Source organism: Dendronephthya gigantea, unplaced genomic scaffold, assembly GCF_004324835.1.
Source record: "Dendronephthya gigantea isolate DGI-Jeju-01 unplaced genomic scaffold, DenGig_1.0 000070F, whole genome shotgun sequence".
Lineage (NCBI taxonomy): Eukaryota > Metazoa > Cnidaria > Anthozoa > Malacalcyonacea > Nephtheidae > Dendronephthya > Dendronephthya gigantea.
In genome coordinates this window covers 552,384-580,246 of record NW_021163080.1, presented here as the reverse complement: position 1 = coordinate 580,246, position 27,863 = coordinate 552,384, and the positions used below count along the sequence as shown (strand labels likewise).

General features: G+C 36.3%; 3 protein-coding genes across 4 annotated transcripts; 2 read left to right on the top strand and 1 right to left on the bottom strand.

The window, feature by feature from the left end:
* The first annotated feature begins 117 nt into the window (after positions 1-117).
* On the top strand, positions 118-9,941 carry LOC114531321 (insulin-like growth factor 2 mRNA-binding protein 3-A). The gene is made up of 19 exons (XM_028552957.1): positions 118-686; positions 1,220-1,265; positions 2,714-2,759; positions 2,914-2,977; positions 3,638-3,695; positions 3,975-4,023; positions 4,171-4,295; positions 4,910-4,996; positions 5,142-5,181; positions 5,628-5,734; positions 5,948-6,012; positions 6,093-6,156; positions 6,426-6,597; positions 7,265-7,345; positions 7,735-7,830; positions 8,187-8,366; positions 8,796-8,930; positions 9,090-9,200; positions 9,585-9,941. Exons 1-19 carry the CDS (start codon positions 671-673, stop codon positions 9,639-9,641), a joined length of 1,599 nt encoding a protein of 532 aa, XP_028408758.1. The 5' UTR covers positions 118-670; the 3' UTR covers positions 9,642-9,941.
* A 608-nt stretch (positions 9,942-10,549) lies between these two features.
* On the bottom strand, positions 10,550-12,940 carry LOC114531278 (BTB/POZ domain-containing protein 8-like). Its single transcript, XM_028552913.1, has 2 exons — positions 12,853-12,940; positions 10,550-11,776 (listed from the first exon to the last, which is right to left on the bottom strand). The coding sequence occupies exon 2, from the start codon at positions 11,762-11,764 to the stop codon at positions 10,550-10,552; it is 1,215 nt and encodes a 404-aa protein (XP_028408714.1). The 5' UTR covers positions 11,765-11,776; positions 12,853-12,940.
* Positions 12,941-13,131: 191 nt separating this feature from the next.
* On the top strand, positions 13,132-17,383 carry LOC114531234 (fas apoptotic inhibitory molecule 1-like). Of its 2 annotated transcripts, XM_028552870.1 has the most exons (4): positions 13,132-13,434; positions 13,973-14,362; positions 15,115-15,164; positions 16,300-17,383. In XM_028552870.1, exons 2-4 carry the CDS (start codon positions 14,023-14,025, stop codon positions 16,456-16,458), a joined length of 549 nt encoding a protein of 182 aa, XP_028408671.1. In that variant the 5' UTR covers positions 13,132-13,434; positions 13,973-14,022; the 3' UTR covers positions 16,459-17,383. The 2 variants fall into 2 exon arrangements, with proteins under 2 accessions (XP_028408671.1, XP_028408670.1); XM_028552869.1 differs by lacking the exon at positions 13,132-13,434 and having other exon boundaries at positions 13,465-14,362.
* Positions 17,384-27,863: the final 10,480 nt, after the last annotated feature.

Sequence of the window (27,863 nt, the reverse complement as noted above, 5' to 3'; positions counted from 1 at the left end):
CTCAGAGAATTATTTAGAATTTTTTGCAGCTAAGCAACGTTTTGAAAAAATGCGCATGCTCAGAGTATTATTTGCACGCAGTTAACTCAGATAAATGAACCAATCAAAATTGAGTATACGATAGAGTGAATGATAATATTGCTTCCTCGTCCATCGTTAGTCAACATATATTTAATAATAATACGGTATATTTTAAAAATACGGTTTTCATTACGTAGAAAACGTATTTTAAAATCTGAAGATCTCATTTCGAAGTACCAGGGCGCTTGAAGCTTGTGACATATCTCAATACTGGAATAATTGCGTCATAGAAATCAGCCAATCAACATTGAAGAAAAACGCACAAAAACAACCCGCGGTCATGTGATCAAGTGTATCTTTTCTGGCACGTGGGGTCGGTGATCTTGACGAACCTCGTGCGAGGAATTTACTATGAATTGTACTTGTGTTGTAAATTATTGTTGTTTCATCGCGTAGTAATCTGCTAGGAGTTTCCCTTCGTCAATTTGTTTGTTTTGTTTTTATCAACCGGCGTTTTTAAGTGTCGTTTTAACTTCGCCCACTGTGTATACCGTACTGATTTTATTATCGATCGTGGGCCGCGTGAATTCCACCATTTTATCTGCTTGGAATTTTATTACATTCTTCCAGTTGGCCATTGGAAATAAATATGGAAGATCTGAACGGTAGGTCTTTCTTGTTTCATTTGTACGAATGCCGATGAACAATTGCGGTTTTGCTTCGCTCAATTTTGACGACAGTGCTGGCGTCAGCTCGAACAGCTTTTGCAAACGAACTTGTTGTGGTTTATATTGAAGTCGGGAACAAAAGTTCGCTTTGTTCACCTGCAATATGCAACTTTGATTGCCTCGTTCACGACGTAGCATAAGGTGGCCTTCTAGTCGTGACATTAGGCTATGTAGCTGAGCAAGTGAATATATCTGGGCGGCTTTACAAGGCAAAACAAAGGTGCTATACACGTGTGAAATTGTACATGTTGTCTTTCAAAATATATCTGGCGTAGCTTCGTTTGTGTATTCCCGGTGAATCGTTTTATTGTCAATCTATACTTCTAGCTAACGAAAATAGAGGTTGTATTGAGATCAATCGATAGTTTAAACAGTGCTGTTCGTTTTGTTGCTCAGTTGTTTCTCTCTATTGAATTCAAAGTAATGTTTATTGCAAATTAACAACGTCCGTGTTGCTTCCCCCACTGTAGGTCAGGAGTTCATGGGCTCATCCGGCCAGAACCCTCCAGTCAGAAGGTATGTGACTTCGATGGCTATACACGTATGTTTCGTAAACATTCGTTTCTTTTGAACGGCCTGAAATTTTAGATGATAAACAGGAACTTCATAGACAATTCCTTTTGAAAAGAGATAAGTGGATATTCAAAATGTCTCATATTCATATGCCAGGACTTGTCTATGAAATAGTATCAGTACCCACTTCCGACTGTAATTTCTGGGGGAGCTTTGTTCAGATTAACTGTTGCAAAAGGAGATTGTTTAGATATAATAAAAAACCAACTGAAATTAATGTGTGAACAAGAGGCCAGTTGCATAGTTACAACACATATTTAGAGACAAAAAACCATGTTTATACCATGATTGACAATTATCTATGATTTAATGCACTTAAGATGCACTTGAGATGTATCTGGTGTGTTTATAATAGATACCTGGGGATTTTTTTAATAAATGCACACCCTTGATACATTCTACAATTTTACTTACGTTTAACTGTTGCACATATCTGAGTCCAAATCCAAGTATATAAAATATCACTAAGTAACCGAGAAACAATTTGGTACCATCTTTTAATAACTTTAATATATCCAATCTATAGGATATATTAAACAACTGTCTAAAATAGACAAAAACACATCTAATCACATGTTTAAGGTACAAGTGTCATGATTTAGGAGCAAGCCAGCCTTTGGTAACTGGTTCAGTGTGCTCTACTAAAGCCTCTTACAGACAAGCAAGTTTTCTATGACATGTTTTTTAATGACAAGTTACAGACAAGCATGTTTTCTATGACAAGTTTTTATATGACAAGTTTAATTGTCCATCTGTACGCCCAACTTTGACAATTTTTTCTATGGCAAATACACTTGTTCAAAATCAAGTATACTGTACCAGCAGAGTATTTTGCATGCACACATTGTCCTCTGTACGATCACATCGCTAGCTGCAAACTAAATTGTCAAAGTAAACTTGTTGGCACGTTCACACAAGGAAATAAAACTGTTCAAAGAAAGTGTTATAGAAAATTTGTTGTACATACACAGTGCAAATGCCAATTAAAACTTGTCATATAAAAACTTGTCATAGAAAACTTGCTTTTCTGTAAGAGGCTTAAGTTCTATTGTTGCTAGACTGATAAATTATTAATTTTTATAAGACTTTTACTTGCCAGTTACAGATGCAAGTAGCAGTTGGGGAGGTTTATATACATTAGTTTGAAGTATGTCTTGAAGCTTAAGTACACTTGAAACAATAAGACACAGCTTAATTTGTTTTTGCTGTCATAAAACTGAAAATGCTGATTGTGCAATTTAGCCCTTGTGTTTTTGGATATTTATTTGTTGGGAGGCATTTATCTCTTTATTAAACATTTAATAGTACATATAATAAAAGATAATATATTTGTTATTTTGTATGGTAGTAAAGGTAGGCAAAAAGCAAAATATATTTTTCAATGTTTTTAGAGGAAGGCTCCAGGTTTCCAAAGTTGGACCAAGTTTTAATTGGCAGGTACGATAAAACAACATTTCAGTTTTTTTATACTCCCTATTATCAACTTTTAAAAATGCTTGTTCCACACAAAGTATAATAACTGTGGTGCAACACCAACTACCCATTATTAGTTATTTGTTGTTTCACTTGTTTGCCTAATTAATTTTTATAGGCATTTCAAACTCACTTAGAGTCATATGGACAAATTTTTAAAACAACTTCTCAAACTGATGAAGGTAATTGAACTTCTTACAACTAAAGTAAACATGATGGGGTATGAAGCATGTCTGGTTTGGACATAGAGCAACCAAACTATGCTTAATTTCCTTTTTAATTGTTAAAACCAACAAGTAGAATTGCATTTCTGTTTGGATGCTTATTATTGCTTATAGAATATTTCTTATTTTTAAGGTTTTTGTAAACATTGTCTACTTTCCAAAATGTAGTAATTTAAATTTTGGATTTAAGATATTTCATTCAAAATTCTGAATAGTTATCATAGGTACTTTTTTCCAGATATAAAAGAAATTTTTATAATAGCAACTAAAACCGAATAATTTTTATTAACATGTATAAAACAGGGTTGGTAAATTGCTGCATATTTGAGGCCAAACAACATCACACTAGTTCTTTGTTTCCTTTGTCTTTGCCTTTTGTTATCTTTGCTTTCTTGATAGCACTAATGACAATTTGGCCTCAAATATTTGCATATCTACCAACTCTGGTATAAAACCTTAATCTGCTTTTTTTCTTTGGTGGAAAAGCATTCACCATTGATCACCTAATATTTTGCATGGAATTAAACAACTTGTGTATACTTTGGCTGGAATATACTATAATGTCAGAATTATGAAGATCCAATTTTGAAATAAGGTTTTTAATCTCTGTTTATGTAGATGACCAGTCATTGTTGACATGTTTTGTTGAATTTGCAGACCCAAATAATGCAAGAAGGTACAATTTGTAATACTGTATAGTTTTGACAACTTATTTTGGATTTTTTATTATAAAGTTATGGTACTGTACTTATATCAATCCTTCACTTTGCAAAATTCAAAATTTTCCACTGAATTTATGAAAAAAATTTTGAATCAAATTTGTCCCCAGAACTCTGCTGTTTGTTGTGTCACAAGGGGGGGGGGTGCAATTTATTTTGGCAAAAGCTGAATCTGCAAATTTTGCCTGCAATTGCTTTGTAAAATATTCAGTTTTTCAATTTATATTTGAATAAAGGGCTGCAGATGATTTGAATGGAATTGATTTTGACGGTAGTAGATTAGAGGTAAGGATATTAGAGGTACAGTACTTACGTCAGAACTGGGTGGCAGGTTGCATGCAAGAAAAACTACATTGTTCGACATTACCTTACTACCGAAGGACTCATCCTAATATATGTGTATGTATAATGCTTACATTTGTTGTGTTGCAGCTAGCATATTTTGAGGACGATTCCCAACCATTATATGATGACACGACAAAGCAAAGAAATCGACAGGGCGGTAGAAATAGACCTCGATGGAATAGACAGAATAGTCATGCTAATATGCCTTTAAGGTGAGATATAAATTGAAATGTTCTTGTTATAATCCGGAAAATGCATGATCCAACTTTGATGTGCCTTTGATTGCAGCTATCTGGTTGATCGAGTTTTTTAGCAAATTTAGAAAAGAGGGATTAGCAAGTTTAGAAAAAAAAGGAAGTTCGGAGTAAGGATATTTTGTATAAGACCAAAAATTGGTTACCCAGCGTGGATCAAATTGATAAGCAATTGGCGTTTGCCAAAAACAAAAACAATGCTTTGCCAAAGACAAAAACAATGCTTTGCCAAAGACAAAAAAAAACTTTTTCTGGTTTGAGGCAAACCCGTAATCTAAGGCAAACCCGTAATCGAAGGCAAACCCGTAATCGAAGGCAAACCCGTAATCGAAGGCAAACCCGTAATCGAAGGCAAACCCGTAATCGAAGGCAAACCCGTAATTGAAGGCAAACCCGTAATCGAAGGCAAACCCGTAATCGAAGGCAAACCCGTAATCGAAGGCAAACCCGTAATCGAAGGCAAACCCGTAATCTAAGGCAAACCCGTAATCGAAGGCAAACCCGTAATCTAAGGCAAACCCGCAATCTAAGGCAAACCGTCACGATGCATTTCAATTGCTTCTCATTGCTAGAATATTAATTCCTGGCGACATGGTTGGTGCTGTCATCGGAAAGGGCGGTGAAACGGTCCGCAAAATGTCAAATAACACAAATGCAAGGTATCCTCTTTCATCAATTTTTCACTCCTTGCAGTTGTTGATTTTTTTAGCTCCAATGTACATGTTTGAATAGGTTCTTCGTCATATACGTCGCAAAGTATCGATGCACCCAAAATATTTGCTAATCCGCCTGCTTTTATTTTAGAATTGATGTACATAGAACTGTTAATATAAATGGATTTAAGGTTTGTCTACAGTCATTTTCGTTTAAAAGCCTTAGCAACTTAATGTTGCGGAAGGTTAAACACTACACCAAAACTGGAAAGTTCACTGCGAGTTACGAGCGGAAATTTCAAAACTATAGCTGAAAGGGGAGAAAAGAATATTTCCAATAATTTTAATATTTGTATCGCTAAAGTCTTGAAATTTCCACGCCGAAAAGACGTTTTCTTTTTGTAGCTTCATTTTGATAAACATTTTCTTCGATTTTCGTGCGATTTTCTTCTTTTGAAAATCACACAAAATCGCAGCCAAAATCGAGGTTTTCTTATACCCAATTTCCCTCTGACTTTCCTCTTGGTCAAAGCTGTACACTCGTACATATATGTACAGTGTATTCTTGTGTCACCGTTCCTTGGGTCGGCAGGAAAACGATACGTATATTTCATGTTATTTTTTTCTGTGTTTTCAGCCTGTAACAATAACAGGCCAAACAGACAGACCAGGAGAAAATTGTAGTGCAGCATTTAGGGAAATACACCAGAAACTTATCGAAGAAGCAGAAAAGAAAGCTGAAGGGTAGGCAACAATAAACGTTTTTTGCACCGCACCATGTTCTTGCATGGACTGCGAAGCGGGAGGAGGATATGGTGTAGAGGGGTGACATGTGATCTTTAACGTTTCCGTCCTCCAAACATATCTGTCTATTGTTCACAAAACAACAATTGGACAGTAACGTTGAAAATGAATTGGGTGTAGCAACATTGCTTAATTCTGTTTTTTTTCATCTAGGGAAGAACAGACGAGCATACCAATGAGGATGTTAGCGCCTGATTTGCTGATGGGTAGAGTAATTGGTGAGTTTCAAATAAGGTTGTCTTTCCCGCACAGTGTGGTTTTATATATTAGCGTTGACTTTATCCTCTTCGGTATTTAGGAAAAGGGGGTAGAAATTTAAAAGAAATCAAAGTAAAGACGGGGACAAAAATAGATGCAACTAGGTAATAAAAATAGTAATGATGTGGTTGTTGTGTTTTTGTATTCAGTAAAATATACTCCTGCAAAAAAAGTTGTTAATATAAAATGAAGTTAGAAAAACTGTTTTTGGAAACAATTTTCATGGAGAATGACTAATTAATCTTATTAAATCAAAAAAGATATACATGTCTGACCATTTTTTTCTGTACTAAAAAGAAGCGCTCTTGGGAAGAAGGTATTGTGTCTTACTCTATTGTGCCTATTAAAATCAAGATGTTGTTTTGTTCCTCAGAGATCCTGTCACGCCAGTTTTTAACGAAAGAATAATCACTATCGAGGACCCAAGTTTCGAAAATCCTGTTGAAAAATGTAGCAACGCGGAAGAGGAAATTAGTAGAATTTTACGGAAAAGTTATCAGGATGATCTCAACAACATGGCGAACATGAATGGTCGCATGGCACAGGTAAGAAAAATTGGAATGGGTGCATATCATTTTTCCATGTTGATCCAGGTGTAGTGCTCTTGTGACGCATGGAATACACACAGAAAAATCCACATTTTGTAGCAAGTCAACAAATAAGCGCTGCATCAACGCGGTTGTGTTCGCACTTGCAATTTTGGGTTGCCAACGTTGTTACTTTGCAAACAACTCTCCATGGAGCAACTTCGTCAATTTTTTATTACCACCGCTCGGGACAAGCAGTGCGAACATTTTTTGTATAAATCTTGTGAACAGACTTGTAAAAACTTGTTTGCAGACTTTTTACAAGATTTGAGATTTCTCTCTGTATATGTAACTCGTACGATCAACACGGCCGTATATAGCTATAGGTACCTGAGGCTAAAGGTTACCATATGTACTTTCCATAAGTATGGAATACTGCTAGTGTAAAAGGCCTGTTTCAGACGTCCAACTTTTCATTTGCTGAATCTAATGTTAGTGACCTAAAGTCTTTGTTTCAATTCGGCACATGAAAAGTTCGAAGTCTGAGTCAAGTGTCATAACTGAAATTATGTATGGGAAAACTTTTAATGCCAATGATATGGGTCTCATAATATTAATCACATGCTAAGTATGCCAGGTGTTATCCGTTATCGATTAAAAACTGCCATAATTTGTCGTTTTGTAGAATGCAATGGGGCCGTTCTCGAATCCTTATCTTATGGCAATGATCGCGCAACTCACCGGAGGACGTGGCATTAATGGCATGGTACGAATTCAGAGTACATATTTTTGGCTTAGTCAGTATATAAACGTGATCTTTGAACTCCTACTGCGCATGCTTTGCCAACTTTTTGAAGATATACATACAATACTCCTTTACTGCGTTATAGAATCAAGTTTCTATCATCATATGCGCATCTTGAAGCCACTATATAGGCCCTTCAATTCCTGCATGAATTTTTCCACACGCTGCTTTCTACTTTTCTCCACACGCTTTCTACTTTTCTCCCCAAAGCAAGGCAGTTACAGTAGCTATCAAAACATGAAATCTGCTGTGCTCTTTGTTGCTCTTTACATCTTAATGACACTATTACAGTATGTTTCGACACATTTCATTTACCATTTACCATAAATCGCTTTATTAAATTTCTCTAGCCTCCTCCTTATATGGGTAATGGTATGAACCCAGGTGGTTATATGTCGGCCAGTGGCATGCATTCACCATCTGCTCAAGGCGCTGCAAGCCAAAAGGTGAGCAACACGTGAAAAATCGCAATTTTTTTTAAGTACACAATACCTTAAAATGTGATAATTTTAGATACAAAATGACTACATTACTTCCTAAACGGTACATGCACACAAGTATATACTAGAAATATATGCACGCAATTTCCCCCCGCCTGAAGCAATTAGGCGATAAACATTGATTGTAAGGAAGCTACGTTTTCGTGAACACAGTAAGAAAATGTTGTGGTCGATTGATTTTGTTGCAGCAAAACAGACTCTTGTAAAACGTTTTTATGGTGTGTAGAGTATGGACACTTTGGTTTATTTCCTCACGTTCCAAGACAAACACCCTGTAATAAATCCCTGTATCGTTGCATTAGATTGAAAAGATTCACATCGCTGTTCCAAAGAATGCTGTGGGTGCCATTATTGGCCGTGAAGGTTCTGTCGTCAACGGTATAAGACACGCTTCAGGTGCCTCGGTTCAAGTGTTGAAAAGTGACGAAGATGCTGTTGAAACTCTGGTTGAACTACGTGGCTATCCACATCAGCTTACTATGGTTTGTACAGATGTTTCGTAATCTATTATACTGCACTTGGTAAATCCATGCATGCATCTCGAGGCGACTGATTGCACACAGATAGGCCCCGAGAATGTAGTACTGCATATCTGTCACTTCATTGCGCAGGCTGAAATGCACGTAGTATATATAGGGTGTATGTGACTGGAAGAAAAACCATCGGTATCTACAAAGTTTTTCTGTAACAACCTGCTGTCGTAGGTTGTTAGTACTAGCACACTGTTCAGTTCTGTATTCATAAACCAGGAACAATATGCGCGCCTTTCTCATGTAGAGATATGTGCATGTAGCAGCAACGTTTACGCGTTGTGATTGGGGGAGACAAAGCCACCCTCGTCATCCCCAAGTGTAATGTCATATATATCACGGCATGGTGATTTTGATCTTCGTGTTTCCGCGTGATTGCAGGCTGAAGGGGCCATTTTCCAAAAGATACAAGAACAAGGGTTCGCTGGTCATCCACATCAAACTGTTCAATTACGAACAGAAATAAAAATCCCACCTGAGGCTGTTGGTCGTATCATTGGAAGGCGGGGTGCTAAGGTAATTGCAACTATGAAAGTACCTCTGAGCAAATGCCAAGCGTACGTATCTACATTTCCATTCTAAATTAATATTGAATCGCATGCGCCCTACCAATTGTTATTATGATAAGCCGGATAAATTTGATTTCTGTACTTAATTTTTATTAAATGATTGCAGGTTAGGTCACTTCAAGGTAGACACAGGGCCTTAGTTGAAGTTCCACGTAGTGTAAACCCGGACGAAACCGAAGTTGTTGTGCGTGTTCTTTCAGACTATCTTGGCAGTCAGGTATGGTCGTATATGGATGTGTAATAAATAGAGTTAGGCATTGCTTGATTCTGAAGAGTTGGTGCAGGGTTACTTGATTCTGAAGAGTTGGAATACTGTTATTCTTGGATTGCATGTGACGTCAGTGGGGCGTCGATGTCTAGACCCATTTCTCCCTGAGGGATTTATTGGTTCACTGTGTTTGTTGATTAGCCATCATACGAAATTTCATATCATTCGCCCAATCCCTTGAGGCGTGAACATCAAAACCACGTAAGGCTAACCAACTTCATATCACTGATGAATTTCTTTCATCAAAGCCACCAATTATACAGTGTGATTTCTCGACGTTTAATACCATATTGTCTTTGCAATGTGGTGACGCATTATTCGTTGTTATTCTAGGGTGTGCAAACGGAAATTCGCGAGATCGTCGCTCAAGTGGAAGCGCAAAGGAAGTAGGGTCCTTTTAAAGAAATCTCCGATCTGCCTAATTTTATTTTTTTTGAAGCTTTTGATGTTTAATTTGGTTTTATTCCTATCACTATCATCTAATTAAGTATCAGGCCTATATCTTTGTAGTTTACCCATAAAGTTGTTGTAATTCCCATGATCAAATACTGTTATATACTCAATGCACGTTATATCTGAAAACCAATCGTTTACTCGATCTATATAATCTCTCAACACTCTCGATTGTATGTTTACTGCATCCTGAGCTGTTTTTGTAATATTGTACATGTAATATAATGTACAAATTTATTCCTTTGTGATTGTCTTTATTTTACTATTTAATTCTGGGAACTCTTTAAAAAACTAGCCATTGAAAATCCAGCAAAACGAAAACACACCAACCAATAAAGGAGCCCTTTCAATTGAGCCAGTCGTCTACTCTAATGGTCATCGTTGACTTGTACGACTGTATGCATAAGATGGTGATTCATGATAGACCGGTCGAATGTTTATGGTATGTGTAATTGAAATATTAATAATGCAAATAATGATTTTATTTTTCATCATATTATCAATGTGTAACAATGTTGCTGATACCGAACAGTTAGCATGTAAATCTCATTTCATCTGAATGATTTTACAAATCGACAAAAAACGCACTACTTTTTAGTTCCTGTTGCTTTGACGGAGAAATCTCCTTCCAGGCGTTCGTTTGTGAAACTGGCCCAATTCTGCCAATAATAAATTTCTCACATCGCTTAAGGCTCTCCTGTATGACCAGGAAGCTGTCCGAGTCAAGGTCAAACGGACTACAGTAATGTCTTTCACTTTCGTCCATCGAAACAAGTCTGTTAACAAGTTTTTGTAAGCCTTGGAAAACATAGCAGCAGTTTGATACCGCTTGTTTTCTCAGTACTTCATTCAGAAACTGCTCTAGGAGAGGACTTGAATTGTTGGCTCCTATAAAAAAAGCCGAAATGGTTGGCAACTCGCACACATATTGAAAGTTTTCTATAGCTTCTTTCAGACAAGCGTCGTGTATCTCCTCCACAAAAAGTTACAACTGGTTGAGTCCAGCTTGTGTTGAGGTTATTTAGTGAAGCGAGCAAAGTATTGCACTTCAGCCATGTCACCGCGACTGTTGAAGACGACAACTGTTTGAGTATTCCCTGTTGCACGTCACTTTGGAATTTCCCAGATAATTGAGGAAAATGTTTGCACTCTAGCGTCTTCTGAAAATTTTTACATATCCACTGAATGCATTGTATTTGGAAATTGTGTGTGTGGTAGAAAGGTTCACACAATTTCAAACAATCGTACACTTGAGGTATACAGTACGTGCAGGGCTTGTGAAATAAATGGCACTTGGTAACCTTCAGGTCAACCACAATTAAATCCACCAAATCTTGCAAACCATACATATCGGCAACCGGGAGTACTTTTGAAACGGGAAAACTTAGAATATCTTGACTCGCGCCGTAGATGAATTTCAGAGTGGCAAGAAATACGTCGGAGCTAACATCAGGTATTGTAATGCTTGATGAGGACTCTTCTCTCCATGATGATGAAAACATCGCGGAAAAATAGTCACAACGAGCAGCCAAAATTGCTTTGTGGGCCATAATACACTTTCCCTGTACAGAAAACTCGACATCTCCTGTACATGTTTCATTTAAGAGTGATAGCAAATCAGTGGACAATGAAACGTCCTTGTCAGTTGGATATATCCCACTCTTTCCCTTGTTCAAGGTCAATGCTTCTTCAATTGATGTACGATCTATGTTATCTTCAGAATATAGTGTCTCAACCCATTGTTCTAAATCAGCATATGTCACCTTCTCTGTGATGGTAACCTTGCGTGATTTAGGCGGCTGGCTTTGAATGAGATTGAAAAATTCAGGAAATCTGGCTTCCAAAATAAAGGAATGAACAGGAAACTCGTTGGAATGAGATACCAGTACTACATCGCTGTATTGAGGATCTTTGAAAATCTTCTTTATATCATTTCGCAGTTTCTCTTTTGTTTCCAATAGTATCGACTGTCGCACTTTCTCTTCTTTCTTCTGGAATGTTGGTGTTGGTTTAAAAGTGCGAAATCCTGCTTTTGACTTAGTTGATGTTCGATTAGCCATCTTTTACTGTATCTGAAAAGAATAACAAAACTTTTAACAAAGATAGGTTGAAATACTTCATTGTAGTCATAGCTGTAGACTTTTAATTTTGGTGTGCTATTTGCCATGATGTAGTGTATATGTATCAGTGAGACAAGAGTATCACTACAAGCGCCTCGTGGATTAGGAGTCTCTGGGCATTACTTTTTCCCTTTGGAACTGGTTGGTTGTTGGTTGAACTGGTTGGTAACTTGGTACTGTGATTAATCCAGTTGTACAGACTATAGGGACTGCCTTTTAAATGCAATTTCACCTTGGCAAGTTCAAAAGCTGTGCGGCTGTACTGGACTGGTAGAATCATAATTAGTGCCAGCATTGCTTAATTGAAGCAAACCAGCTTTTGCCAATCAAACATAGAGTTTTTATTTTAGAGGTAATAAACCCAATAATTGCAGTGAATTACACTGGCTTTGACCAAAAGCCCTTCCTTTCCTCATGAACTCATTGTATAACAACAATCTATTTTATTCTATTCTATTCAAGGAATCAATCAAAGCCTTCTATGAAAAATAAAAATATATTCCAGAATGTGAGCTAAGTGCTCTTCTCACCTTCTCTAACAAGCCAGTTATGTGGCCTTGAAAATGAATATCCTAAATGTTGTTATAGTCAGGGCACATATTATAGCTGCATGGGGATCTAAATAATCTATGTCAGTAAAAATCTACTCTACTCTCAGTACTGTGTACCTCTATTAAACACCAGGGCATACAGTGCCATATACAAATTATCACCTTTTTTATATAATATTTCCCCATTTACAATTGTTTATTTAAATCTTCAAACAAATGTATATACACATTTGTCAATTAAACCAATAAAATATATTCACTTACATAAACGAAAAGCCTGTTTTTATAAAAGACCAGTAAGTATATAGGCTGTATATTTATTATAAATGTAGCACTAGGCACTATAGCTTATAAAGTAAGGTTATTTTATTATTTTAGCAGCTCTTCTTCATATATGTATGTCAAATTTAAGTCCTGCCTACTGTACAGATCACCTTCAATGCCAAAAATAAGCCATATATAAATACAAAACTTTACCTGAAGATTAGAAAATAACTCCTGTTCGACAACAACCAAGGTATGTATATACATAGTTATGGTATATATTAACTTCCAAAAGTTCGGCTTATTCTGGTCAGTAGTCTACGCATAGACGGAATATGGCGGAAATACCTCTTTTTCCCCGCCTTTCTATTTCGGGCATGGGTCTGCGGCGCAGGCTATCTGGTCAGTGGCTCTGGTCTAAAAGAAAAAGGAAAATGAATGGAATACAAGGAAAGTGGAAACATGTGTTCATTAAAATCAGTGATTAAAATGGCTCATTGCCACTGAGCTATACAACAGGGAGTCCTCCTCGAATTTCTGTAACTTCGTCGCCATCTTTTTTGCTTCAGTTGATGATGGCGAGCACTCCCTTCAGTCCAGGAATTATAGTACAGCTCAGTGCTCAATGCATTCAATCATTTCAATGGTTCAATCATAGTCTCACAGATCAACCAAGTTTGGAACACTCAACATTTCAACATGGAAGGTTTTAAAAGAAAAGACTGAAAAGTGTGAAAAGACAAGTATCCATAAAAGTGATAAAACATGGTTGCCTTTAGTCTTTGTTATCACAAGGTATCAGACTACCAGTCTCTTAAAGCTTGATTAGCACAGTAGCAACTAATCCTAGTGTAAATTTTAATCAGCTGTTTTTGTTGCAATTTAACCCAATTTTCGTCATGGTTATTGTTTGTTTGTTTCTGGCAGCTTTCAAAATTGAACGGCCCTAATTTTTAACTAGATAATATAAGGTGTTGTGTGACTTAAGTCTGTTGACACACTTTTGAAAGTTTGGTTTTTCAGTTTGCCTTATTCATCCGTTTCCTGTAACGTTGGAAATAACTGTTTCCAGAAAAGCAAAGTGGAAACACTATTATTTTGACAGCCTCTAAGCAACCGGCGTTCGTGAAATCGATTCTATTATTGTGTGTTTGACTTGTTGGATTCAATCGAACTTTATCTGTGCTTTATGCACTAAGCTAAGCTTCTTACGTTTCAGCTAACATATATTGTAGTCGTAAAAAACGAAGAGGCATCGAGGTCGTCATATTGGGTATGCCTTATACTCATATTCGGTGCCATAAGTAAACGATAATAATTATTTAATTACAAGGAACGTAAACATCTTCCAAAATTAGCGTTCGGAAGACAAGCGAGACTACGATGGCTACAGATATTGTAGCAACTTGGGACGTTGCTTTATCTGATGGCATACATACCGTTCTCTTTGAACATGGTACGACCACTGGCAAACGAGTCATAGTTTTAGATGGGGTCGAGATCCTGCGACGAAACTGGATGTTTCGTTTAGTGGGAAAGGAAGAATTTCCCATTGGCAGGAAAACAAAGGCAACTATACGAATTGAAGCTGTGAGCGGTTTTTCGTATGAGTATACGCTTGATGTTAATGGTAAGCCGCTAAAAAAGTTCACAGAAAACCGAAGGAAGACAGCAAAGGTTTGGAGGTTTATTCACGGTGGTGTAGAAACAAGAGTTGTTTTTGGTAAGTGGAAACTTAATTGGAATTTTAAATTTTTACATATAAAATATATATTTAATGCAATATTGATGAACTGCTGTAGAAATGTCTGATAATCGGTCCATTGGTCGATCGGACATTGCAACACACTCTAGAGGCATGGAAATGATAGAATAAATATAATACAACAATGAATGTTGTTTTTAGTTCTGAGTTATCCAGTCAATTTTATTGTATATATGTTGTGTCTAATTTGAGACAGTGTGTACAATGTACATAACATCAATGTAATTTGCTAGTGGAATAATATGGTACCCATGAACTCCTCTTAATTCCTATTGTACTCATTGTGCACACATCCACTGGCCTCTGAATTAATTAGTTAGCAAAAATTTACCTGCCTGGATCAATAAGTGGTTGGCAATATCTGTCACAAATAAAAGTCTGAATAGAAGGTACCTGGTATTGGTAAAACACAAGATTGTTTGTAGTCCCTTTTTTGAAACTATAAAAGAAGATTGAATTGTAGCAATCAAGCTTTCTCTGTACTCTAGAATTACAATAATGCACACAATAAAAAGATTACAGTAATACAAATTGTGTGGACAATGTGACAATTAGTCAACAACCAGGTCAGCAAGAGTGGTGTTATCCTTTCTGGCCTTAGTGAACATTATTACCTAAATCAATAAGTCAACAAAAACCCAAGTGATTTTTACTTAACTCCAGTTGCAGAATACTGCATGCTTGAGGACTCTCTAACTTATTCTTTTTAGAAAAGGATAGCATGGACGTGTGGTGTAATGGAGAAGTACTTGAGACTGCAGTGAGTTTACAATATATATCTTGTTTATTTTACAACACATTAATAAGTGGGTGAAGAGGTGTTTTTGCATGAGGAAGTGATCAGAGGTTGAATAATCAATGTGTAGCTGAGTATATAATATCTAAAAGACCTAATACTATAACTAATAACTAGAATAAAATGGTTTTCAACAAGAAGGCATAGCTTATGTACAAGCATGTTCAAATTGGGTCATCTTAGTTGCATTCTGCTGATGATTGTGAGCTGAATCATCTGAAGAACATCTTGCTTGACTTTATTCACAATGCCCATTTTACATCTTAATGCAAATGAGCTGCCACAGCATTGTTTATTAAAGGCAATACATTTTCACAAATTTGCATTAACTAATATCAATTTGCACAATATTACACCTGCAGTTTACAACACAGTGCAGCAAATGTAAAAAAATACATTCAATCTCAATTGTATTTCACATTGCACAATATGCCTATTTTGAACAAGAAAAACAAAAATTGGCAAGAAGTATTTTAAATACATAAACAATACTACTCTCTAAAGGATGCCTGCCCAATGAAGGCTGTCTTTAACTTCAAGTATACTGCAGAACTGCAACTATAGCTGGCATAAACACAAAAAAGGGCATAAGTTCTGCAAATGCCTTGGCAAGCTTTTAATACATGCACTACCACCTGTACATATTAGTTTATGTTATAGTTATACAGATGAACTTTCTGTATGGTAACATATCGCTACATGTTATTGGTTTATTTGGTGTTCTTTACGTCATGTGTCTAGAACCTGACTGAGCATGCATATGCAAAGAAGTATACTGTAGCTATATATATAATACATGTATGTAGAAGTGCAGTAATTCCACCATTTTTCTGCTCTGATTATGCGTGATCAATTCGTTTTCAGATCAGTGTTCGTTCTTTTACCATGTACCCAAGCCATAGAATAGGCCTTAAAATTACCATTAAAATTTAAACAGCAGCTTAATTGTTTTGCAAAACTGCTGTTAGCTTAAAAAACATAAGTAGTGTAGGTTTCTTATAAATCTAGTATCACGAAATTTGACGCATAATGACGAATTGTGGCATTCGAAGGAAAAGGGGGAATACAGTTGATGAATAGATTTGTGAAATATTTCTAGGGAGAATTTGTTGATGGTGGCACTGAAACGCATTTTAAACTCCATAATAAATACAATGCTTATATCAAAGCAATCAGTTCTGGAAAGCGAAGGAATGGGATCATTCACACACTGTTTGTTGAAGACCAAGAAATTCCAGAGACAGATATGGATGTCTAAACGAAAAACCATGGACGTAACGATATATAGGTGCTTATAGTTGACGAGTGCCGGGTGGGATAAATATTCGTATATATTGCCATGTGCTCATGTACCCTGGTCTTAAAAAAATGGTTGCTCGTACATTTATGAATATACATCCTCCCCAAATTATTGTGACAAGTTACGTCCATGTAAACGACCTCGTGCTCCATTTAGATTGTAACAGTAGGGAAAGTGGCTTGTAATGAAGACCATAACTAATTCTGTTCACTTAATGTAAATGTGCAATCTGATTGGCTGGCTAATATAGCTGACGATGAGAGCTAGATGGTGAATAGAAAATTACACTAGACTTTGACAAACTGGAAAACACCAATTTTTACCATTAATTTTAATAGCCACAACGACAATAAAAAGACAGAAAAACTTAATTCTTTACCTTTCGTGTTAGATCTAGAAATCCCTTCTCCTTGAATATAAAGAAGTATTTGCATCGTATAATACTTAAAAAATTAAAAAACAATCAGCTGTGTTTTAATTCTAGCCCAGGTTTAAACTAGGTTAATCTCTGTTAGAGAGTTTGGGAAATACGACAATGTCAACTGCAACGTTGCGCATCAACCATGGGATCGGTCATTAAAAGACAAAATAAAATGTAAATTACGTGGTCTCAAACATTGCACATTGCCGTAGTTGCTGATACTGTTTCGTAATTTCCACCAATTTCGCGGGGCATGACCGTGTACGCGGCATCAGCTAATGTGATCGATGTTGTTCAGAGTGTTGACATGCTATTACTATTAACAAACTTCGGACAGGCTCACGAAGGACCTGCCACACTCTGTAGCAGTTGTCCGTTGGCTGTTAAAAAACACAAATGCCAAATGGACCTGGAAGACATTCGAACCGGTCAGTATCAATCGCATATGCTTTGTGCTATAATTTTATATACATTAAAAATTCTCCAGCTTGCCTAATATTTTCAACAAAGTAGTTGAGGTTACCTACTGTATTAGATAAAATATACGTTGTATTAGAATAGAAATAGAAAGTTTATTAATCCTTCTTCAGATAACGTAGAATGGACTTACATTTAATAATATTTGCATATGCTACACAAATTAAGTTAGTAACTGTAATGCATCACTTTATATAACAACTAATGAGCACGCCCTGGCTATATAAACGAACTTTTATCTCTAAAGCCCGTTTTTCACTAGGCGAATTTATTCGCGCGAACAGAGAAAAAGTAGGAAGCGATTCTACTTTTCGCGGCGAATTTTTTCGCAAACCAATCACATCAACGGATTTCAGATGTCGCGTCGCGAAGCTAGAAAACTAGATTTACCGCTATAGATTTGTGGGGAATGTTCCAGAGACAATAAATAATTCACACCTGATCACTTCGCTTTGTTAAAATATCTAAATTAATATAATGCTACAGCTCGCTCGCTCGGTGTTCAGAAGTACATGTTTTGTTCATGCCATAAATTAACGTAATTAACTATATAATGTCAACCCCAGTTCTCGCGCTGCAACACCCTCCCACGTTAAAGTGTCCTCTGTTTGACAGATGTCACTCATCATTTTTCGTTTCATTCCTCTTCTTCTTCGTTCATTGCGATTCAACAATATAACCATTTCCTGTCTTGTATCCTCTCAAAACATTATCTCGATCTCGAATAACGTCGACAATTCGTCCGATTCGCCAATTCTTCTTTATTTTACTGTCATCTGTTATAACAGATGATTGAACAATTGATCCTTTCGACGATAATCCTTCCTCGGTATTGAATCCTTTCTTACTCAACTTCAGATGACCATGACCGCTCATGTCGTATAGAACAGGTGTAAAGAGCAAGGTAAGCCTTGCGCGTTGACTTTCGGTTATCTCTGTAGAGAAGGGGACCAGCAAAGTCCACTCCTGTCACTGCAAACGGTTCTGTCATTACGGTCCGAAACGTCGGTAATGACGCCGTAGTCTGCTGCTTTAGCGCTTTTGGTCGGGTTTGCATTCTTGCAAGTGTTGCAGCTGTTCACGATACCTTTCACCAATCGTCTCAACCGTGGTGTTCAAACATGTTTCCTTGTCTTTGTTATTGTTGAGCTTACTCCCCCATGACAGGTTTGCTCATGAACCTCGTGCTCGAGCTAAACACATTTTGTCAGTGTTAATTTTGTCAGTGTCATTTTGTACGTATAATTGATCGCTTGCTGATCTAGTAAATTAATCCCATGCATGTCGTTTCCTACCGGTGCCTCAACGTTTAACAATATTAACATTTACTGAATCATCTAATCTGAATTCCCGATTAGATTGAATAACTGGTTCAATTTGAAATATTATATCATCGTTTTGTAGTAGTTGTACAGTTTACTAAAAGTCACTCTAAAGTTCCATGACCCCAACATGGCCCCTGCCCCCGGTCCCTTGTCAGAAAAGCCTGATGACCTAAACATGCATTGCACGAGCATGCATATTTTTCCGAATATATTTAAAACTGACCGATATGCTAAGAGTAAGAGTGACTGAACTTTATATAATATAGGGGTTGTTAGTGTATATGTATCACGATATAAATGCAACATGAAATCAGCTACAGCCGGCAGCCCGATGGACACCATAAGATATTGGTTTACAATAGCCCTTGTTCTTGGTACGTGAACATAGCCAAAATAGCCATGACCAGTGCTAAGAAGATGAACACGACGAGACTTCTTTTGACAGACACATTCCGCATATCTGATGCCTGATGTGGAAAAAAATAAAATATCTGACGTGGAAAGAAATAATATGCTATGAAGAATTGATCATGTAAAGTGCCTGCATTTCAAAGAATTATGATCATTTTGAAACTTTTGGAAATACATGATCAACTGACATTGATGCACTTACGTTTTTCGTAAGAGATGCTTTTAATAGACCTTTTAACTTGTATGCATGCAAATTATTCTTTCACTGTCCGCTAATCACTGTAGCACTTTTCCGCAAATCGATCCACGTTTACATCGGCTTTTTCGGTAAGCCAAGAGATTAATACAGGAATTCCAGATTGTTTAAAGGTTGTGAAATTACGGCAGTTATATGTGAAAAATATCCATTTGAGAAGCCTTCACTCATTAAATATTTTTGCATTTCAAATCTTGTGCCCTATTATTATGTTACCTATTAAAATAGGTGTGCAGTCAGTTACGTACATGTCATTTCATCTCACATTTCGCCAAATGTGCTATCCAGACGGTTCAGATTATTTTAAGAACTTTTGCAATATATCGAAAATCGATTTAAAAACTCAGTCCCTCTGTACTGACTTTGAGAAGCTCGAAAACAAGTATCAGAAACTGGCAGACATTTTCCATGCATCAAATGTGGCATAATTAACAAGTACCCAAAACTACGGTAACTGCAGGGGTCGGTACGTACCTATATGAATAAGCTATGCTATGGCTGATGATAACAATAAAACACAATGAACTATAGAAAATGATTTCTAAAAGAACGATTCATAAACACTGTTCACTATACAGAATGAGTCAGAAAAAAGTCCCCTCTATTGAAATCAAGCCTTTGTTAGAATCTGATTGCCTTAATATTATGATAAACCCAATTGAAAGCAAGACGCTTTATTTGAATGCCTCAACCTAATAACTATGCTATTTACACACTATACTGCGTTGATCATGCATTCAAATCAACAAAGCCTTCATTTCAATAGGGGAGACTTTTTTTTGACTCACCCTGTAGTTACAAAAAGCCAATCACAAAACTCGTTCATATTATGTAGATATGTATACTTACTGCTCACTTAATTAACACAAATGAAATCGCCCGGAAGGTTGGTGCAAGCTTTAATCAGAATAGTTTATAAATTGAAATGATTTTTTTTAAGTCACTCTATATATACGGTGCATTGAACATCCATCGGCTTAAAGTGTACAAAATTATTGATTGAACATAGTCAATTAGATGAGCAAAAGTATACTTTTTGCCGACGTTTGTGTGCTATTATACCGACTGCGACGTCTAAATCTGGTAGTATGATTATGGTCTAAAAACAAGACTAGCGCGCTTTGGTAACTGCAGAAAGAAAGAAGTTTAAAAACTGAAGTCGGTTTCTAAGGCTCCCGGGAAAGTAGTCTCGTGTTGTATTTCTATAATCTATATTTATGTATACTATTATTGAAAACAGACGGACAAATAATCAGATTGAGTATAACAGTACAAAATGAGCATTTGAAATGTATCGTCACATGCATGGTTTTCCCTATCTTTCCCGTGTCGATGGTACTTTGTTCAAGTTTACTGTTTTCCCGACTGGCCTCTCATCCTTCCCAAGAAACTTTTTAAACCAGTCTTGGCTACCTTACGTCGTGTAAAAGGACACATCAGCATTATTTACATTGATGACTTATTCTTGGTCGGCCATACATATGAACCTTGTGTAACTAATGTCATTGAGACTTTGATTCTACTAAAGAAACTGGGGTTTGTCATTCACCCTTCCGAATCGGTCTTTATCCCTTGTCAAGAAATAATATTCCTTGTTTTTTTGATAAATTCTTGTGAAATGACTATTCGCCTTACTGAGAAAAAAACAGCTAAACTCACGGCTCTTATCACAAACACTCTGTCCTCTGCAAATAGAGTTAAAATCAGAACAGTTGCCCAGGTCATTGGCCATATGGTAGCCAGTTTCCTAGCAGTTGAATTTGATCCGTTATACTATCGTAATCTTGAAAAAGATAAAAGCACAGCCTTATCTGCGCGAAAGGTAATTTTGAGAACTGGTGCCAACAAGAGACGGAACTTCACATGAACGTACTTGAAATGAAAGCAGCTTAATTATTTTGCCTTAAAGTCATTTGTCTCAAAACTAACGGAAAAACATGTTAAACTCATGCTAGACAACAGTACTGCCTTGTTTGTAATTAAAAACATGGGTACTAGCCATGCACACTGAGGTACTGAATAGAATTTCCGTTGAAATTTGGGAATACTGCATAACTAACAAATTGAAACTTACGGTAGCTCATTTACCTGCATGGGTGAGATAACATCATTGCCGACAAAGAATCGCGCAATATCTATCGTAATGCTGAATGGATGTTAAATCCATGTCACCTTCAAGTAGCAATAAAAAGATTCGCCTTTACACCAGAAATCGATTGCATCTCAAAGAAAACAAACAGTTTCCCAATTACTGCTCATATCGGCCTGATCCAGAAGCAATGCACATTGATGCTTTCTCTATTTCCTGGAGCACGCTAAAATTCTACTGCTTCCCCCCATTTAGCTGCATTTTGTACACAGTCCAAAAGATTATGCATGAAAAAAGCCACGGGCATCCTGGTAATTCCAAACTGGCCAACTCAACTCTGGTATTCACTCATTGTGCCACTTCTAATACAACCCCCTCTGAGTTGCCCACCATGACAGACACTCCTTTAACTTTCAGCTGCCCCAGCAGAATCACACCCACTTGCCAAAAAGTTAGAACTGAAAAAATGTCATGTATCGGGCAACAACTCACCACAATAGGCGTGTCACAAAAGTCCGCTGAAATCATTATGACATCTTGGAGGAAAGGGACCAAGTCTCAATACCAAACATACATAAACAAATAGAGCCAATTTTGTGGTTCTTCAATTTTTTGACCCTCCAATCACTAAAATTGTGGACTTTCTCACAGATCTCTATCATTCCGCTTTGTCTTACTCTGCTATAAACTCTGCCAGGCATGCAGTGCCTTGCCTGCACTTAGTCAAACAAACAATTATACGATCCCCTTTGGTCAACACCCTTTGGTAAAACGGTTCACCAAGGGTATATTTTCGAACTGAGCCTTCCTTCTCGCGATACAAATCTATCTGGTACGTGAATATGTTTTTAATTATTTGCGAAAGCAACCAATGGTAAACGAACTGACATTAAAAGACCTTACTATCCAAGTAACATTCTACTGTTACTTCTCAGCGGACAGCGATGTCAAACAATTCACCTCCTAAGCTCAGAAACCATGAACTTATCAACAGATAAATGTGAATTTGTAATTCAGGAGAAAGTTAAACAAACGCGGATGGGACACCATGTAAAACCTGTTACGTTTGCATGGAACGTACCCAGATGAACCATCTCTGTGCATTATAACACACCTCAAGATGTATCTAGCTTGAACGGACAAATCCATTACGATGTCCCAACTGCAACAAGCTCTTAATTGATCAGCTTCACAAAGCAGTGTCACGTAAAACCATCTCACGTTGGTGCAAAACGTTACTATCCTCTGTGGGTATTAACACAAAATAATTCGGCAGTCATAGTGCCCGATCGGCATCTACGTCCTAAGCTGCACAAAAATTGGGGGGGGTATAACTAAGCTACTGGTATCAGTTGGCTGGTCAAATGCCAACACGTTTTGAACTTTTTATTAAAAGGTCTATTACGTCTTCTCTCAATCTGGGTTCACTTCTGCAATTTTAAATTCAAGTACAAATATAATTAAGACACCTTCGTATTATATATAATCACACCCGATATCTTAGTTTTCATCTTGATTTCTCAGCTTTGGTGAGTTGGGTACAACATCCATCCTAACAGTCAATAGAAAATGTGTACAAGCGCAAATGACTACAATATGCACTTCACATATATCCAACAAATAAAACATACAGTTTCGCAGTTTAAAGTACAGATATTCTAACAAGCCAAAAGTTGTCCAGAGAAAAGATGGGAAAGAGACGAAACTTGACAGTGGAAGAAAGAGCTGCAGTTGTTGTTCTGGAAAAAGAAGGATACAACGAGCGAGCGTTGCAAGGAAGCAGAAAATAGGTCTGTATGCTGTTCAAGAAATTTATAAGAAAGTGAAGGAGACAGGCACTGTAAAAGACTGGAGTAGAATGTCTAGTCTCCAAAGTTAAACACGGTGGGGGGAAAGTCCATGTCTGAGGCTGCATGGCTGCCAGTAGGGTTGGTACCCTTAAAGTGGTTCATGGCAGGCTGGATGCGCCAACCTTGGGCGAGATCAGAGAAAGTTGTGTGGTAAAGATTTTATTTTCCAACAGGATGGTGCTCCATGTCATACAGCGAACAGGACGAAGTCATGGCTTGAAAGAAAGAGGATATCACTCAGTCCCTGGCCATCGCAAAGCCCTGACCTAAACCTCATTGAACACCTTTGGGAACTGATAAAGAAGAAGTAAGAAACTAAGCCGTGCAAGAATTTAGAGGAACTTAAAACAGCCATCTTTGAAACATGGAACGGTATTGATGGTCATGAAACACATAGCCTGGTAACATCGATGCCTCATCGTTGTGCGGCAGTAATCGCTGCTCGTGGTGGTAGTAGCAAATACTAGAACGTCGGAGTCACTATACCTGTATAAATACGCTGCTGTTTCATAATTGCACAATAGTTGAATGTAACATGTGAAGTGTGTAAAACTGTGAAGATTTCTAAAATTGTGATCACTAAGGGGTGACCTAAAACTTTTGCACAGTACTGTATATGTAATATGTGTTTTTATATGTTCTTTCTACACAAGTATACTTGTGTAGAATAACCCCACACATAACCCCACAAGTGAACACATGGCTCAATTAAGAGCAAAAGTACAAATATATATATATATATATATATAGAGAGAGAGAGAGAGAGAGTTATTGTTTGAATATACTTATATACAATAAGGGTTGCCTATTCATTGCTGTGTTTGTTACTTTGTAACAAAAAAACCTGACTTCTTTCTTAACTTTGAAATCTCGTACAACCCTGACACGACCCTAGCTGATGACGTAATAGAATTTAAAAATTAAACGAGACTTACCTGTAAGGCGAAGTTTGATTTGAATTCTACAAGTCATCAGCGGGGAGTGGAGGAGTTGTACGCCCAACCCTTCTTACTTTTTACAGGTAAGTCTCGTTTAATTTTTAAATTTCATGTACATTGAAAATTCTCCAAGTTGACTAATAATTTCAACGAAGTAGTTCAGGTTACCTACTGTATTAGATAAAACATATACGTTGTATTAGAATAGAAATAGAAAGTTTATTAATCCATCTTCAGATAAAAGTACAATAGATTGAGTATTTGTTAATATTTATATAGAAGTTTTTGCTAAGTAACACCTAGTCCAATTACATGTTGCATGACCTATTTAATTACGCGTCTCTTGTATTTTGTTCGTGTTGCTGTTTTAATAATGTTATAACACTATAATATATATATATATATATATATGTATATATATATATATATATATATATATATATATATATATATATATATATATAAAGGGATTTCATTCATATTACACAACATATGCAATGCTAATTAGATTTTGAGCAATGCTAATTAGATTTTGAGTATTTATATATCTATCTATCTACCTATATATATATATATAATATAATATATAATATATATAATATATATATATATATATATATATATATATATATATAAAAATATATATATATATTGCTACTTAAAGTTTCTTGCATTTTGCAATCATCATACAACTGTTCCACCCACATAAGAATCAGTCATTTTCTTTATATGTATATATGATATGATTAATATCCGGTCCACCCACATAAGAATCCGTCATTTTCCTAGAATAGATCTATACTAATACACTGAAACTCGTGCTGAAATAAGTTTCTTAGTATAAATTATAATAATGAACCATACTTCCTTTACACTTCAATAGATATCATTTTTGGATCACAAATAAGATTGGGAGCATATTACTGTTCAGGTTATGTCACTGAGGCAAATCTCTTTGATCGATTTTATGTGACGTACACATGCAGCGCTGTTACTAGTCTTTATATACATGACAATTTGTTACTTGATGTTAGTATATATTATTTTATTTATTCAATATTATTATGTGTTAGGGCCTATGTTTTACATTGGTACAGAATGAAATTGCATAATCCATATAGTTACTGTCGCCATGGATGCACGGTTTCCAACACGAACGGGTAACTATACACGTCCAGAGCAGTGATTGGTCGGCTGAAGGGGTATGTCATGATGACTATATGCAAATTAGGCCTCGGTTTACATTTCGTTTTCATATTCTTCGAGGAAAGTCAGAGGAAATAGAATTGATTCTTACTTTTCAAATCCTACAAACAAATTTATTGCTTGGATCTTATCAAGAGAACGGATGGCGGATACTTTGAACTCTTGTCACCTGGTAATATAAAGTATTTAGTGTAGCAGAGCGAATTAAGTTGTGATAGATTTGTGGAAACGAGTCGCAGACTATCGCGTTTGTTTATATATCATGAATGCCTTCCTTACTGACATATTTACTTTCGTTATCGTAAGCAGGGAAAGAAAAAATCGACAAAGCGATGGTAGCTACAATGTAGTAAACAACTGACTAAACATATATACAACTAGAATTTAAACCTCCAATTTCAACTTTTTCTTCGGCTAAGAATATATAGATTAATGTTCTATTTAATAGGTCTGCTTCTAGATTCGGCTTGGTCTAGCCATATATATATATATAGATCTTTGTTTATTATAGTCGTTGAGCAAAAGCAATGTTGAATTTAAGTTTGTACGTATTACAGCGTACGACATGTAGGCAGAGAATTTCTACATAAAGTCATGTAGTAGTCGATCGCTTTTGTGCGGTGACTGGTGGTTTGGCAGGCCCGTGTAATCACAACAGAAAATCATTTTGAATAAGCCGTTTGTTGTTGCCTTGTCCTTTTTGGTGACATCACGTTTCATATAGCATCTATAATATAGAATAATTTTTGTTCATTGGCCCTGAAACGTGTTAAACTCAGACGTGGAATTTATATATAAGACGATATAAAATACAATAAACTTGGTTTACTTTATATGATTTTATATACACACACACACACACATATATATATATATATATATAAACGATAGTCATCATCAGGAGAAGAATGACGATGATATAACAGATGTACAAGTATATATTTTGCGAACTAATAAGATATGGTTTAGTTGAATATTAATGAATATCTTTGGAAGCTTTTGTTCCATGGTTAAGAATAACTTTTCTCCTATTATTATTACTCATTCTTAAAAAAGTAGTTTTCTTATATTATAATTAGAGTTGCAACATGGGCAATTAAACTCGTACGATGAAATATATACGGCAGTGAAATTTTTCAAACTGTCTGTGAAATTTTTCAAATAGGTGTGACCATTATTCGGTTTCATTTAGGAATTTTTTTCATCGCCAACCCATAACTATGAATTACGTGGTCGTACGGCAGTAGGAAAACGAAAGCGTCCCATTGATGAGATTGATAGAGAGGTATGGAATGAAAAACAAATTGTTTATAATTTTACTATTCGTTGTTGGACAATTACTAATGCAACATGACTCTAAATAAGGAGTTGTTGAGGTTTTGCATGAGGTTTGAGGTGTATGGTTTAAAATGTAAGTTAATTTTCATGCATGAAATGTACTAACGCTATCTTTTCCAAGTTAACTTCACTCTTTCGTATTTTTCTGCGAATATAGCTATTTATGAGTTGAGCTTACTACGAGTTATTATATTTTAGGAGGAATGCGATCACGGTTTTAACGTTGAAGATAATTACTACCCTCTGGATCAACTGGAGAAAGATCTAGATGAAAAAATGAACTCAGAGGAATTTCAAAACGCATTGAATGCAATGATTAAGGGAATGGAAGAAAACGCCAAGGCTTAAAAAATTATTAATAGCAACAGACGGCCAGCCAGCTCGAATACCAAAATCGTACTTTTTACGCACGTCTACTTTTCCGTCCTACTATTAGCTGGGTCTGCGGGCAGGCTACAGACCACGAGCCATTGTCTAAAATGAAACAATAATTTTCGTACATTTCATGAAATTTAAAATTCTATTTGGGTCAGACAGTCAATCACAACATAGCGGAATAGCAGCAACATAGGAAAGGGATAAAATATGTACATCCCATGCCAACAGCTGACTCTGTTTATACGCGCGCACAAAATGTATATAAATTTGCTCAGGCTCATAGCGTTTATAATGCTCATAAAATTCGCTCCGTTTTGCTTTAAATTGGGCAATATAAAAATTGCCTTTCAACTAGAATACTTACGCATCATGCCTTTAAAGATAATTTTATAACGTTTTAGTAATTTTAGTGTAATCATTTATAATGATTGATCATAAGGCCGTTCGATCCGTAACGATCGATTATGTCCGTTTAACTGTCTTGTCCCTCAGTTTCTTACTAGTAACTCGTAGAATTACAATCAAACTTCAACTTACACTTGCAGGTAATTTAGTCATTAGTTACGTCACATGGGAGTCACAATGAGACTTCAAAGCTGTTCAATCACTAGCAAACCAAAGTAGCTAGTAGCTAATGCCTTTAATAATAACAATGTGCATTACATCCTATATAC

Bases quoted from the DNA above. Each gene is read 5' to 3' on its own strand.
- LOC114531321 (XM_028552957.1), top strand. The intron at 1,266-2,713 runs GTATGTGACTTC...CAATGTTTTTAG, and splicing joins CAGAACCCTCCAGTCAGAAG to AGGAAGGCTCCAGGTTTCCA. The intron at 9,201-9,584 runs GTATGGTCGTAT...TTGTTATTCTAG, and splicing joins CAGACTATCTTGGCAGTCAG to GGTGTGCAAACGGAAATTCG.
- LOC114531278 (XM_028552913.1), bottom strand. From the start codon at position 11,764: ATGGCTAATCGAACATCAACTAAGTCAAAAGCAGGATTTCGCACTTTT.
- LOC114531234 (XM_028552870.1), top strand. From the start codon at position 14,023: ATGGCTACAGATATTGTAGCAACTTGGGACGTTGCTTTATCTGATGGC. The intron at 14,363-15,114 runs GTAAGTGGAAAC...TATTCTTTTTAG, and splicing joins AGAAACAAGAGTTGTTTTTG to AAAAGGATAGCATGGACGTG. The intron at 15,165-16,299 runs GTGAGTTTACAA...AAATATTTCTAG, and splicing joins GAGAAGTACTTGAGACTGCA to GGAGAATTTGTTGATGGTGG.